Source organism: Pholis gunnellus (genome assembly GCF_910591455.1).
Source record: "Pholis gunnellus genome assembly, chromosome: 17".
Taxonomy (NCBI): domain Eukaryota; kingdom Metazoa; phylum Chordata; class Actinopteri; order Perciformes; family Pholidae; genus Pholis; species Pholis gunnellus.
Window position 1 is genome coordinate 18686926 of NC_136544.1, and position 16557 is coordinate 18703482.

At 40.4% G+C, this 16557-nt stretch overlaps 1 protein-coding gene across 1 annotated transcript; it reads left to right on the plus strand.

Moving 5' to 3' along the window:
• Positions 1-5281: 5281 nt before the first annotated feature.
• Positions 5282-12193, plus strand: LOC306709263 (NACHT, LRR and PYD domains-containing protein 3-like; the record flags this gene model as incomplete). Its single annotated transcript, XM_079177330.1, has 9 exons — positions 5282-5426; positions 5685-7566; positions 7758-7931; positions 8100-8261; positions 8655-8828; positions 9117-9287; positions 10184-10357; positions 10492-10541; positions 11430-12193. The coding sequence occupies 9 exons, from the start codon at positions 5282-5284 to the stop codon at positions 11963-11965; spliced, it is 3468 nt and encodes a 1155-aa protein (XP_079033456.1). The 3' UTR covers positions 11966-12193.
• Between the last annotated feature and the right edge of the window lie 4364 nt (positions 12194-16557).

Genomic DNA, 16557 nt, shown 5'->3' on the forward strand with positions numbered 1-16557 from the left:
TTTGGTCCTCCAGCTTTGGAGCCGACCATGTGCCGGAGAGCCTGTTCTATTGGCACAAGCTGACCTTTAATGGTCACGCCTGCAACCCTGAACTGGATCAGCAGGTATTATTAAAACACAAGAGAAATACAGAAAAGAGACTGAAAGTGTTTTTAAATGCAGGTCTTTTGTTCGAGTGAGATCCAGTTTAAAGTATCAAGCGATTCCATAGATCGCGAGCCCCCCAACTTAGTCCCCTGGTTCAGGACCACTGACAAAAAGGATAAATCCGCCTCCTGGTAGGTGTCCCCTGGATTAGCACCAGCTTGAACACACATCAACTGTATGTAGGGCGCGCCTGACTAACTGGACTGTATCCAGACCAATCTAACTCTTATCTCTTTCCGTCACCTGGCAACACTGAGCCAAACATTGAATAATCAAGTTGGTTATTAACCGTTTCAGTGAACTATGGGTTTTCATCCAGCTACCAGTACAGAGTGAAGTACTTAATATTAAATGAAAGTAGTGATATCAAAGGGAACATTTCGTTAACCCTTACATACTGTTCATATTGAATGCCTTCACAGTACGGTTCGGGTCAATTTTGACCCAGACCGAGAATTCCCTCATAGTAAGTGTCTATACCAAATTTTAAACCACAGATCTATTTAGAATGTCTAAATAGCCTATGTCTCATTAATACATGTATGATTAATCCTCATTAAATGTTTCAGAGAGCAGGGAGAGTGTATTTCTTAAGTTTTACAACATTCGTTTTTGGAGAAAAACATCTACTGTTACACATTATCACGTCCTGTTTTACATAAGACATAAAAACATAAAAGCCATAATGACTTAAATATATTGTATTGAATTTGAAAATGCCATGAACATTCTGGAACTGTTGGAATTTATAATATAACCATGTTTAATCATTGCAACCATTAAACGCTGTCTATATCATAAGACATCATAATTATCAATATTAATTCAACATTTACCACTTAGAACACAAAACATTACGTAATAAAATGCTTATTATAAACTAGTCAATAATCAGTCAGTGATCAGAGTTTTCTTCCACGTTGTCTTCCTGCTCTGACACGTCGACCTCCTCATCCTGGAAGAACAGATCGAGGGCCTGTTGCACACTAAATCTTGCTGCCATGATGTCAGTCACTGAAATGGCAGCTCAGGCACCTTTTATAATGTTATGACCCCCCCCCCACCACCACCACCACCACCCTCCCAACCCAAATTGATTCAAATGTGTTACTTTGTAGATTATTTGGTAATATTGCAGGTGCAGGTGCTTGTGCTTGCAGGTGCAGATCGTATGTCTGTTACAAGGCACCCTCTGACCTCTGGATGACCTCTGTTCCCTTTGTGCACCATGATCACTCCTGTGCTGTCTTACTATTTCACTGTTTCGAGGCTCCCCCCATGCCCCTCCAAAGACCAGCAGGTGTCTGTCCTGCGGGAACCTGGGCAAATGTTGGAACACAGACAGTTCTCGCGACAGTGTCGAGGTCCCCCTTGAACTCTCCACACACAGACATGGCCTGTACAGTTTCACAGTTTCAAGATTCCCTAAAACCACAATTCTCCTTGATTTGACCCACACTGGTAGATCTAAAATCCATCTCAATAGATACGGGTCAAAATTGACCCAAAACAGCCTCAGTGTACAAAAATGTGTAGCACCTGTACAAAAGTACATTTTAAAATATTTAAATTTTTGTGTATTTTGGGTCACTTTTAGGAAAAGTCATCAAATTCCAGACCAGAAGAATGATGTTTAGGGTATTTTTACTGCTGTCAAAGGTCAAAACAGGTCAAATTTGACCCTAACAGCAAAAAAGAGATGTTTAATAATTCTCCCAACTATAAGAAGCTGTAGAAACACAAGACATAATGTCCAAATACTAAAAGTAAAGCTAAGCCTAATAGGTAGGACTGATTATGAACAAACTATTATGAATATGTGATGCACATACTTTATCACTTATCGCGCCGTTCCTCTGAAGTTAACCTAGCGGGTTAGCGCTGCAGCATTGGTAGCTCCATGGTGACCTAGTCCTACCAGCTTTGTGATGCTGTAGAAGCGGACCAAAGATAGCTGGTTAACTCACTAATGACTTACAAATAATTGGGTACAGGCTTGACCATTATAACTGCGGAGAACACTCAACAGAAAGACAATACACAGTAACTAGGGAGATCAAAACAACTTTAAAGCACTATTGACACAACTAAGGAAATATTTATCTTGGGACACTTATTTTATTCCCCCTCTAAGTGATGCAAAACGGTATCATGGAATGACTTTACTTGTGGTGCATTTGTGGTTGTTACACGCAATGCTTAGCTCCTCCCAATACATAATGAGGTGTACTTACCCGGGAGGTGGTTTTATTTGTTTTGCGGGCGTTATTCTCCGGAGCAAATACGAGTTATTTTCTCTCCCACAAGCCAGATCGTGCGCATGTTTCTACGGCGACATTTGTGACATTTGGTCTGCTGTTGTGCTCGTGCTGTTTGCCTGGCACAGTTTGATATTATGCTGTGTGTTAAGGAGTGGGAGTGCAACTGTAACGGGAGCCATTAGACCCACATTGAATGCCCACTCGCAGCATCAGCAATAGCCTGTGTGTATGTGTGTGTCTCCCCTCGACCAGCAGGACCCAGTGGGGAACCACAGCGGAGTGATGGGCCTCCTAAGACCACTTAAAAACACAAACCCACAATCACACTGACACACACATCCGGGCGCACACAGTGACCTAATTAGAGCTGACAGCAGAGGAGAGAGAGAGCTTATGAAAAGAGGGTGAGGAAAAGGCAAAGAAAATAATAAAAATGGATTGCGCAGAGAAGCTAGATAGAAAAAGCAGAGGTGGAGCAGAGAGAGTGATTAAGGAGCAAATGCGCTCTTTAAAGTTTTAAAGTGAAGTGTTGGCAGAATGGTGACCTGCTTCCTCAGTCCCTTCCCTCTTGTAAAATGGATGATGCGTAGGGAATTACCCCTTTCATAAATGTGCGCTTAAAAACTCAGGTCTACTTGTCATCTTAATTTTGTGAGGCGGGATAGTAAGTAAGACGTTTTCTGCCTTTGTCTGTCCCTTGGTGATGAAGGTCCATATTGTCGGTGCACCCTTCTGTGCTGATATGTTGGCTCACGTCATTCTTACCCTACAGGCTTTGCAAAGGGCATGGCCACTGTCCTGGTGACTTGTAGGTATAAATAAAAACTTTTCTCTGCTCAAATTTTCAGATTTCAGATTTTCTTGAGGCGCTATGCCGTCCTGCCCCGCCATTTTGACAACAGCTAAGCTAACAGCTATGTTAAGTTAGCTGGCCCCTCTGCCTGCCTGAGCCATTGATGTATAAAAAGAATTAGATGCAGCGTTGGAGGCCGGGCCCCATTGTTTCCCATGAAGGCACCTTCATTTATAAGAAATCTCTATTGCTCTGGCATCTGCCCGCCCTCTTGATGTTTGGCAGCCAAATTCAAATCATAAATGTTAATGACCTGACTAATGATTGATGAATCTTTTGAAAGTTCTAAAAACAGTTGGCAGCACCAGTGATAACGTATTGGACCGTAAATGTGTCATAGTACAAGGGTGACATAACAGTCTTTTTGTTGGTCCAAAGGGGAAAAATAATTTTTAGCGGCACTTGTAAATCCATGATAAGATGATGAATTTACCTGCTGCCTCCACTAAAATATACCCTACGAAAAATAAGACAACACAACCTACTTATTTTTACATGCATATAAACAAGTAGTAGTAGTAGAAGCAGCATTAAAACTATATACACTATATGACAGCAGACTTGCTAAGATCCTCAACCTGGAGACAACATTAACACAGAGCCCTGCTGTCAGTGACTGTTGGTGCTAAACAAGACTAAAAAAGTCTTTTTAGTCAAACTTACTTTGTCACGATGCTTGCATCATCTGCCATTCAAGTCAGTTTTAATAATGTGTATTTTAGGAAGATAGAAACAGCTTCCTTTCTGAAGAAGACTCATTATTCTGCATCATGCATCATATAATCTTCATATATACGTCAGTGAAATGCCATGTGAAGCCAGTCAAGTTGTCAGTGTGGACTTATGTAAATACTTGTGCATGTTTTTTAGGGGAAAGTAGTGTTGCTGTTACTGTCTGTTCTTGTATTTTTGTTAGTAAGCAGTGCCATCATGTGTCTGTTTAAGTCTGTACTGTAGTATATCACTTAGATCATATATGTTTAAGTGAGCTCCAAAATCTTCTGAAAAGTAGTATTTTTAGTTTAGGATTTTCTTCACATCAACGGAAATTCTCCCTAACAACACACACACACACACACACACACACACACACACACACACACACACACACACACACACACACACACACACACACACACACACACACACAAGGGTCCGCCCACCAAATGTTTGGCTTCCTGTGTTTTCACCCACAGACGCTGAAGATACAACACAGTCTTGTTTCCTGCTGCAGCTTACATCGGGTAAAACAACGCATTTTAATCTATCTATGCCTGTTTGTGTGTGTGTGTGGAAAGATAGATGCTTTATTACAAATGTTTTCTTCTACATTGTTTTAGAGTTGTTGAGTATAAAGAATATAGATCAAACTAACGCTGCTTTTACTTGCAAAACGAAACAAGTTTGCTAATGTGTCCTTGCAGAAAATACGAAAAAATATATTCTGAAACTGTAACAAATCAAACACATTTTTGACCCAATGATTATCAAATTGATAATTACCACAAGATGGATGTGGTTCAGAAGCGTGCCTTTACTTTTACTTTCAAAGGCAGTGACGTCTATTGTAAAGCAACAACATAATGAAAGATGGTTTAGTTTGTCTGAGGACAGTGATGTTTAAAGCGGAGCATGGTATTGGTCCAAAGACAACTTGTTGATATTTAAATACTTTCCAAATGGCAGATTCACTGAGCTAACAATGAAGAAACAGCATCCTCGGTAAGCCAATGCTCTGCACTCAGGCGGGGGAAAATACAGGAAAATGAGTGGGACAAACCTCACTGAAACAGACGGTCCTGAAGAGGAGAAAGGTGAGTTCAAGTTCATAGTCTATGGCGGCAATCTTGATTTGACTTGGTGCCAATCACAACAACATGCACATGCTTTAGAGGCCATTCATCACGTGTTTGTTATCTTTTTAGAAGAAGCCGACTGGGTGGACAAAAAACGGGCTAAGCTCATCCAGGATGTAACTTTAGTGATGCCAATAGCGGATGAGATGCTTCAGCGGAACATAATGCATAAAGAGATGTACGACAACATCTGGGTAGCCCAGACCAGCCAGGACCAGATGAGAAAGCTCTACAGTACTCTCACATCTGTAAAAGCCAAATCTGCTTTCTATAGAATCCTCCATAAAATTCATCCAGTGATATGTGAAAGTAAGTGAGGTCTTTTTGGTCTAAAATATGATGATAATGTAATCTTTGTAATGGTTAGTTTAGTAATACACCTACTTGTGCAAACATGTCAGCTACTACTCAGCCATACAACATTGATCCAGCCATATTCCGCCTATTTATGAGCATAGCTTGTAGATAAAAGTTGCAATTTTAATACAAATTAATAAGATGTTCAAATATAAGTTCAAATGCTGAAAAAATTGCTTCATCAAACATCACTGCACTCTTTCATTGCAGCAGAAGATGTCGTCAAAAAAGTAATCAAAGAGCACAAAGAATATATGAGGGAAAAGTTCAGTTATGAGTTTGAAGGCACTGAAGATGAGCATGAGAATATACAATCATTGGACAAAATTTACACAGAACTTCACATTGTACAAGGAGAGAGTGAACGTGTCAATTTAGAACATGAGATCCAGGAGATCGAAGATAAGGCGAGGTGTCAAACAGCCGAGGACATTAAAATCAACTGCAATGACATCTTTAAAAGTACACCAGAAGATAACGTGTCATCCAGGCATGACAGAAGGAACGTGAAAGCTATCAGGACCGTGATGACAAAGGGAATTGCCGGCATTGGAAAAACTGTCTCCGTGAAGAAGTTCATCCTCGACTGGGCAGATGGGACAGCCAATCAGGACTTGGACTTCATCTTTGTGCTACCGTTCAGGGAGCTAAACCTGGTCAGTGATCAGCATAGCCTTGAGTCACTTGTGAGAGAATTCCATCCAAAGCTTAAAGACGTGGCAGTTGACAGAATATTTGAAAATCACAACGTTTTGTTCACTTTTGATGGTCTCGATGAAAGCCGGCTTAAACTGGATTTCGGTAAAACCGAATTATTGACGGATGCCACGAAGAAATCGTCAGTGGACACTCTGGTGACCAACCTCATCAGGAAGAACCTTCTTCCCTGTGCTCTTGTCTGGATAACTTCCAGACCAGGACACATTCAGCGCATCCCTCACCAACTTGTACAGAAGTGGACTGAAGTCAGAGGATTCAACGATCCACAAAAACAACAGTACTTCAGGAACAGAGTTGAGGACAAAGCAGTTGCTGAAAGAATAATTGACAGCATCACGATGTCCCGGAGCTTATACATCATGTGTCACATACCTATCTTCTGCTGGATTGCGGCAAAAGTTCTCGTGTATTTGCTGCTAAAAATGGACAGAACTAAAGATGAAGACATAACGATACCCACATCGCTTACTGAGATGTACACACACTTCCTTTGCATTCAAATGCAGGTAACTACCAAAAAGTACGACAACCAGTCCGAGGTAGACATAGAGGACATCGTCAAATCAAATGAAGAATTCATTTTTAGATTAGGCAGATTGGCATTTGAACACCTGATTGAAGGAAAGATCATATTTACTAACAAAGATCTGGAAAAATATGGCATCGACATACACAAAGCTGGACTTCGCAGTGGGTTGTGCACAGAGATACTCAAAAAAGAAAGCGTGTTCAACAGAAAGAAACTCTACTGCTTTGTGCATCTGACAGTTCACGAGTACTTTGCTGCTCTCTATGTGTACCGCAGCTTTGCAAGTAAAAAGATAGATTCCCCACTCCTCAAAGAATTCCTGCTCAAAGGATCAGAGGAAGGGCTCAAGTCTATCTTGGATGCAGATCCAGTTGATTTGCCTTTGCCTGAGCTGATGGAAATTGCAATAGCTAATTCAGCACCGCGAAAGACAGGAGAACTGGACATGTTCCTCAGGTTCCTTATTGGCATGTCCCTACAATCAACACAAGAACTGCTTCAAGGCTTGATTCAGCAGGAAGAGAACCACTCTGAAGCTGTTAAAGAAATTAGGACAAGTCTTTTAGAAATAGATTTAATGGACTGCTCACCTGAGAGATGTCTGAACCTTGTTCACTGCCTGATCGAGATGAAAGACAATTCCCTGCATGAAACCGTGCACAAGTATCTAAAACCAGACCACAATCCAGAAACACAGCTCTCCCCTGTTCAGTGCTCAGCTCTGGCCGACTCAATTCTGATGTCAAATACGCCTCTAGATGAGTTCAACCTGATGAAGTACAGACCATCTGCTAAATGTGCTTACAGGCTTGTCCCGGCCGTGAGGAACAGCAGAAAAGCAAGGTGGGTTGGTTACTTCTATTGTGGTATATCTGTATTGCATGCAATCATTTTGTCACTAGACAATTTGAGCTGAGATTTGAGCTGGCAGGTTTTTTTAATAAAGCACACAGAATGCATCCCTGTATAGTGGCAAATGAATAGCATGCGTCTAAAACTTTATCTGGTCTTGATTCTTTTTTTAATTTCTACAGAATCTCTGGCATGTCGCTTGATGTTTGGGTTTGTGAAACAATCTCCTCAGCTCTTCGAATGCCAAACTCCGTGCTAACTGAACTGCACCTGATAAATAATTTCGTTGATGACAGAGGTGCAGAGATCCTGATTGATGGACTGCTAAACTCTCAGTGTAAACTAGAAGCTCTGAGGTTAGTAAAACTATTGTTCTTATTCTAATTATTTTGTGATACTATTTGTCTTTTCTCTTTTAGTACCTTCTAGATATGTATTTGTAGAAGCAGTGAAGTACATAAAACAATAGATCATTTTGTCATTGTTCTATATAACTTTTTTTTTAATTCTCATTTTCTTTGTAGCTTCTCAGGTATGGTAGGATCACACTCAGTGAATATGGCATCAGCTATCAAGTCATTCATCTCAAATCTAAGGGAACTGGAGCTGAGTGGAAACACACTGAGAGATTCCTTATACTCTTTGCTTTCTGTTGGGCTAGAAAGCGCTAAACTGGAGAAGCTCAGGTCAGTCTCAGGGCTATTCCCAAAAACATTGAAGTATGAATACAAGGTACATGTAAATTCTTGGCTATGTCCTATGGCAGAAATGATGCATTTGTTCAATAAAGACATTATCCACACCATAGGAACAGCTGTCCTGCTAAAACAGTCATGTTGTTTTTGTATGAATACTTCTTGATAGATCATTGTTGTTGAAGCTATATTACTGTAAGCAATATTTACCATATTGACACTGAATCAAATATCTGTGCAATGTAAAATTGTTTGCTAAACACCTCACAGCATACTTTTATGCAACTGCTGTCAGTGTGCTTTGAATCATAAGTCAGTTTGGTCCAGCTAGAAAGTATATGTTTCTAAATGTAATGCTATTTCTTATCATCTCTGTACCAAAAGACTCAACAGAAATCCTGGTATTAGAAGAATCTGTGAGGAGTTGATGACGGCTTTCACATCCAACCCATGTTACCTGCGAGAGCTGGAACTGAGTTACACCAGTTTTGAAGACTCAGAAATGGAGATCCTCTCTCCTGGGCTGATGAGCACAAACTGTTCTCTGAAAGTGTTGAGGTGAAAGATTACATTACGTTGCACATCAAGCCTCAATGACAGCTGCATTATCATGCAAATCCCCAAATCCAAATCCAATAGATATTAGGAAGTATATGTTAATGGGAAGAATTATGTCTGACAAGGTGAATATTAAGTAGAACAAACATAAACTCATATCATTAAGCCAGAAAAACTAAATTGTATACAGATAATTGATAAATGTGCTACACTCAAGTCAAGGTTTTCATCTGTATTTTTAAATAGCCATTTAAGCAATTAAATGATATTCCTTCATTTGTCTTTCAGTCTCAGTCACAACAAGCTCACTGAGAAAGGCTGTGAGATGCTGGCCTCAGCATTCAGCTCCAAAACCTCCCACCTGACAGAGCTGGACCTGAGCTACAATGACCTGCAGGACTCAGGAGTGATGGCGCTCTGTACTGCACTGAAGATCCCAAACCATTTGAAAACGCTAAGGTCAGTGGAATGAATAGCTCTGTTTCACTGGTGGACTCGGTAAATATAACCTCTTGGTACCCTTATGTCTGAATGAAGCGCCGCAAAAGTGACCTTCAAGAAGAGACATCATGATGAAGTGCCCTCGAGGGTGCCTTTCCAGTGGAGAAAACATTATGAAGTACCCTCTTTTATGCCCCTGCTGTTGCTAAAACATGATAAAGTTCCCTCGAGGGTGCCTTTGAGAAAACATGATCAAGCGCCCTCTTGGATTCTCCTGCGGTAGATTCAACATAATGCAGTGCCCTCCTGGGTGTCCTACCAGTGGAGAAAACATGATGAAGTGCCCTCATTGGTGCCCTTAAATGGAGAAAACATGATGAAGTGCCATAAAGGCTTTTTATAACCCCTGCCCCTCTGACAGCCCGAGTCCGTCACTGCTCTTATTCACTTTGACTCTGCTAATTGATGTGTCTGGATTGAGCCTTTTGTAACACGTCAACACAACAGTGTCTTTAATACAATTGAGTTCTAGACGTTCATGGATATAGTGCTCAGCTTTGAAACTCTTTGAAAGAGTGGTGTTGATTCAGGGCATTTTGGAGGTTGTGCTGCATTTTGTCCACCATGTACATCTCGAGGATGGAGTACATGTAGCGTGTGTGAGAACGAGTTTCTCAAATGTATTTCTAAAAATATTTGCCATGTTAAGGGTACAACATCTTTTCTGCTCCTTCTTTTGCTTTGCCTCCTGCTCTTAAAGTGTCACATTGTGTGATGTGTGGTGCTACACGTCAAGTCTATAGGGAGAGCCATATAAATGACTAATCTAATGTGTGTCATGTTAACAAGTGAAAACTGCTGCTGATAAGGGCATGTAACACGAGCCTAAAATGTCAGTTGCCTGATTTCTGTAGGCTGTCATTCTGTAAAGTGACAGAAGATGGATGTGCCGCCCTAGCCTCGGCTCTGAGGTCTGACCACTGCAGCCTCAGGGAGCTGGACCTGAGCTTTAATCACCTGGCAGATCAAGGAGTCAAGCTGCTGACTGAAATACAGAAGGATTCACGCTACAGTCTGGAGAAACTCAAGTATGCTCAAACACTCACTTCTATCATTACTCCAAGATCTTTTTTTAAGATTCCCTTTATTTGAGGTCGATTTGAAGTGCATGTGTGACAATATTGTTGACATTGTCACCTTCTGTCCGTCTGTTTCCCATCAGTGTGGACCAAAACGAAGAGTTCTGGTTTGACCTGAAGCTCCTGAGACAGTGTAAGAATGTGATTATTGTAATGAAATGCTAAAGCTGTGATGTTGTAACATGAATGTATCATATGTGGATACGAGGATATCATGTTAATATTATTGTGTGTTTAGTAAGTGATAGCGTACAAAAAAGTGTCAGGCACAAACTCCAGGTCTCTACCAGCCCTCAGGGGACAACTCTTCTGGTTGCAAAAATAAGTCAGATTGTATAGAAGTCTATGAGAAAATGACTCTACTTCTCACTTAATTTATCACATCAGCAGACATTGTGAACATGGGTTTATGGTCTAAATCTCTAGTTTCAAGTCTTTTTCATTACAGAACGATGTTCATTTAGTAAATAATGGTAATTTAGAGTGACATAGGCCATAAAGCAGGGTATGCTTCAGGGCGGGGCTACCTTGTGATTGACAGGTTGCTACCACAGCGTTTTCCTTTCTGGGATTTGTCAGTGTTGTCATCTTACCACTTTAACTCTATCACAGTGTGTCCTCAGTTCATGAAAGTTGTTTAACTGTTTTGGTTGTCTAAATATTCAGTGTTTAGTTGTACTAAACTCCACCCTCTTTTATCACTTCTGGTTGCAAAAAAACAAGATGGCGACGGCCAAAATGCCGAACTTGAGGCTTCAAAACCGCAGTCCACATCACATGGGTGATGTGGTTGATGTGGGTGACGTCTCGGTGACTACGACCACTTATTACAGACAGTCTATGGTCGTGAAATAGATAAATCATGGACAGGCTGAGAAAAAGAATGCCACTCTGCTTTGAATGCTATTTGAGATATAACACACCTCTAATTGGATAGTACTAAAGCAATAGGAGATCAAGAACCACACTCATACAGCAGTTGTACTCCACCAATGAATTGTTTATTCTGTCTTCATCACAGATGCATGCCATCTGACACTGGACCCTAACACAGCAGGTGTGAATGCAGTTTTGTCAGAGGAGAACAAAATGGCAACACATGTTCAAGAGAAGCAGCCGTATCCTGAGAATCCAGAGAGATTTCAACTCTGTCAAGTTCTGTGTGAAGAGGGTCTGACCGGTCGCCATTACTGGGAGGTTGAGTGTGATTCAGCTGATGTTGGAGTTGCATACAAAAGTATGGACAGGGTGAACGACTGTTCAAGTGAATGTTCTTTGGGGCAAAATGAAAAGTCCTGGTGCTGGTTGTCTAACGGGAGCTTTTGTCATAACAATTCCAACTTTGAGTTTATGGACTCTTCTACAAGAAGAAGCACCATAGGAGTGTATCTGGACTGGCCAGCGGGTGTTTTGTCCTTTTTTGAGGTCTTTCCTGATAAACTGACCCACCTGTACACTGTCTGTACGACTTTCACTGAACCACTGCATCCTGGTTTCTATTTTGCAGACGGATCAGTTTACCTCTGTAAAATAAAGCAACCCAAAACATCTTTGTGAAAACATTGTATATATAACTACAAAGAGCGGATCCCTGCTGGATACATGCAGAAACAGTGATAGCTGTAGAATAATTCAATGATAAAATGAATCTGGACCGTGGTCCAAACAAAAGCCTGAAAAAAGAAGGATTAACACACAAACCCATTAGAGGATCTGAAACGGTCTTAAAAGCATGAAATGTAAACTGTGTCTTTGTAAATACCGTACCAAATAAAGATTTAAGTCTTGCTACCTGTTTGAAGTTTGAATATTTTTGTAACTAAAAGTATGATGAAGTATTTTGAGTCCAAAGAGGGGTGGGTAAGAGCACTTTTTCCCATTGTCGTATATGGGGAAATGAATGGCAGTCAAATAGCTAAGGAGAGGTGTAGGACACACTCCCACTCAATCCACCCATTTTTAACGTATGCATGTTCATGTATTTTACTGTAAAACGTGTGTACGGAAAATGACGATTTATAATTGTGGTGAATAACAATAAGTGTTCCCTTGTGCTTTTTATCCGGGGAGTAAAACTTATCATTTAACAATCAAAGCAGAATACATTTCAGATTGGTATCATGAGGATTTGTTTACTTAATACTTCCCACACTGTGTGACTCAAATTCCATGAAGAAGAACTGGTTTGCATTCCTTCTCTCAGTTCTCTCCTTCCTTATCGGACTGTATCTACTTTCATTTTGTCAACTGACAAAGCAGAGTTTGTTCATGTGCAAGTTTCTCGCTTGGATGATATTCTTATCATCTTGTCAGGCCAGCTAACAAATACAAAAAAACCCAAATCAAATAGTGGGCTATAGTTGCACATTGAGGCCATTTATTAAATACATTTTGATCTCCAAAAACAAAAGTAGCTGTCTCATCTGTTTTTAACAGCAGAAAAGTGTAACGAAAGCACTATGGTGATGGGAGAAAGAATTTGACAATTTGAGGACCATTCAGAATAACTAAATGTGCTGAAAGCAAGCTTGTGACGAGAACGTTGTCAGTTTGAAAGCACAAGTCTCTGCACTAATCTTAAAGAAGGGAATGAACCCCATGAACAAACAAATATTGCAGGATAAAACCAATCCCAGAATAGCTTCAATGACCAGAAATATATGTTTGTATACAGAGATGGGCAGTATTTCTGTTACTTGTATTTGAAATACGTATTTCAATTACTTTTGAGTATTTTGTAATTTGAATTTGATAGGGCCGATTCAAAATCTAACGTAATTTGTAACAAAATACTTTAGAGTGGAGTAATTTTGTATTTAAAATACTCAAAATACTTTTTCCACGAATCAAAAAACAGTTCACGAGTTCAGTCTTCAGATCTTCAAGTTCAACGGATTATCTGTCAAGTTAAATATTGTATCTGAGTGTGACAGATGTCAACTAGCTTGATGTATAACTTATGCTGGGTCTGGCTACATAGCCTATTGTATATACATGGTGATGGTTATACTATCAAGCTAGCGATCGATGCTAACATGCTAATGACGCTAGCATGCTGTCTAGGCTAGTGCATAGCCAGTGTTTAGCAAGTTAACTTATCAGTCGAGTAGCTAGTTATAGGAAGAGGGAGATTGGGAGCTTGTATGTCATAAGTGATTCGTCTTTGAGCACAACACAAAGGACCAAAGTCAGAGATCAAAAGGTTGGCGCTTCAGCTTGTGGTGGTTGGTCGATGGGCGGGAGTATTAAAACTGGTTTGACAACATTAAGTCAGTTTGTGGATCGTGTTAGCTCTGTGACTTCTGTTTCCTTTCAGTTGACTGCAGAGTAGGAGCCTTGTTAGCATTACTCACTCTGATTACTACCCTTGATCACACTCACATCCAAATATGCTGAATGTGCTCGTGATGCAAAAGGAACAGTTCAACAGCCATTGTGCTAAGCTAACCAGCTGCTGGCTCCAGCTTTATATGTCCTGTACAGACTGGAGGAGTACAATCTTCTTATCTAACTCTCATCCGGAAAGTAAACAAGCATAATCCCCGAAATGTTGAACTACACCTTGAAATTAAAGTCGATTGCACTTACTTGCTACCTTTATGAGATTTCTGTCTCAATCTTTCCAGTGGAGCCAAGGAACCATTATGGAGAACTTTGTCCCTTTGTCTCGAGTTACTTGCAGTGAGTTGAGTATGAGAGCAAAATTGGAACTGCAACTGGATTAGGTAGAAAAACTTTTTTTTACCACAAAAAACAATACATAACAAAGACGTCAATCTTAGAACTTTCCAGGGATTGTTTTCGGGCAAAATGTTAAAAAATGAATCTGGGGTTTAGCACAATCATCCAATATCATCATTTCGTCCGAACGTAGGATTGCATCATTCTAAACCAGACCCTCACCTCAATGAATATTAGAAGTTGTATTTTATAGTTGCATGATCTCACTTAAATAAAACCGGTTGTATTTTTTCCCCCGGCAACCTATATATGAAAGACTGGTGACATGTCCTAGCCTGTATCTTGAGGCGAGAAGATAAAGCCAAATCTCACGTCGCCACACTTCACACTTTATATCACCGGCACTGCATTCTCACGGAGTAACAAGAGCGGGACGCTGAACAGGAAATGGCATGCCAGGTCAGGTGATTGTGCAGGCATGTCGGCCTCGGTGTGTGTGTGTGTGTGTGTGTGTGTTTGTGTGTGTGTGTATGTTTGTTTGAATGACATTTCGTGACATGGCCTCTGCATATTTTCAGGCAACCGTGATTCGATGGAAACACGTGGCTTCACAATGCCACACTCTTATTTGGAATTTCAGGGTTGCTTCTGTGAAAGCATGCCGTGTTTCTGCAGTTTTCAGTTTTTCTGAAATAATGCATCCTATTTAAATTACAATTCAATGTTTCCACTTCATATAAAACTATATCTCAAGGACACAAGGACCTCGGAAAGCAGATGGACACATAAACACACACACACACACACACACACACACACACACACACACACACACACACACACACACACACACACACACACACACACGATGTAGAAAGACAGAAGCAATAAATGGAGCTCAGCACCCTTTTAGAAGAGACTGGACCAAATCCTTCACGCCTGAGTCACCTTCTGTTTGAAATTATTTATGCATATTATTTATTCATATTCTCATCGTGATTTGCCCACATGTTGTGAAGGTCAGGGCACATAAAGTTTTAGAAGCTTAAAAAAAAAAGTGAGAGGAATCACCAAAATGATTAAGATTGCCTGGGAACTCAGTATGTCCCCAGAGGTTGTGATTGTCCAATCAGAGTCAACTAACAGGGAACAGCAGGATCAAGATTCAGGCCTACCCTGTTTGGATTTCTTCACATGCTGAAGATGCGGGGAATGGAGTGTAAGGAGTGTAGTGAACTGTGTGTTTGTCCTCTTAAATGTAATCTGCAATCAATAGCATGCCAGGCTCACTATCTTACAGTAACAACCAACTGCTACATCCAACACACTTCCAACACATCCACTGTAGTATTTCCCCGTGTGAGGGAGCCGATTATGGCAGCAGGAAACAAAAAATTCAGCTGGAGTCCGCGTTTCTTATCAACTCATGTAAGCTTAATTAGCTAGCTACCTAAATCTCATAAAAATATGCCAGCGACAGTTTCCAGCTAGAAATGAGAGGCCTGATTTATAACGTGATGCACAGTAGACATTATGCTAGGTCTGCTTTTTATTGCAATATTATGACTTTATTCTCGTTAAATTACGACTTAATCTCCAACTTTTCCCCAAAAATATCACATCTTTATTTTGTGGCTAAATGTTAAACTGCAACTGTTTTACTCATCAGCTTCTTTGTATTTCAATGTTGACAGTAGACTTTCAGCAGACAGTCACGCCATCACCCGCCTGAGGTGGAACATCTGCACAGTCAGACATTTCAACCCAGGTTTTGCTATTTAGGCAGTAAAGATTCCTCATCTACGGTTCTTGATGAACCCTCCGTAATGGCTCGCTAACAGCTGTTGCTTACTGCCTTTCTGGTGTACGCATTGGAGTTCAGCCCTTTCAAAAATTGTAACATTTGTAATGGCAGTTTTGTACGAAATGAAAGGAAAAACAAATCCCAAAATGTGCGTCGTCCTCAGTAACGTGGCCGGCAGGTGTTGCTATTATTAAGCTGTAATGTTTATTTCGTCAGACGACTTTGCGATCGTAAAATAGTGATTTGATCGACATCTCAGCATCAGAATAACTGCCTTGGGATGACATTAAGGGAGCATTTATGAGCCACAATTAAATTTGTACTTATTAGGCAATAAAAATATGTAATTGAGAACAACTAAATGATGAGTTCTGTTGTATCAAAACTCAGCATCGGGGATCACAGTGAGCAGAGCAGGTCTAAAGGAAATCAGCAGAGCTATTTTACATTATTACAACAGTGTTTTACGATGGGTCTTATTTTGTTCTTGGGAAATAAACATATTTCACAAAATGTCAAACCATAGATTCAAGTGTTTCAGTGTGAACATCACCTAAAAAAATTCGGTGGGAACATGTTTTCACTTGAGGCAGTTTCAGATTTAGCCCACTTAGTGTTAACGTTGTCTTTTTCTCTGCACAATCTGGACTTAAAAAAAAGTTGT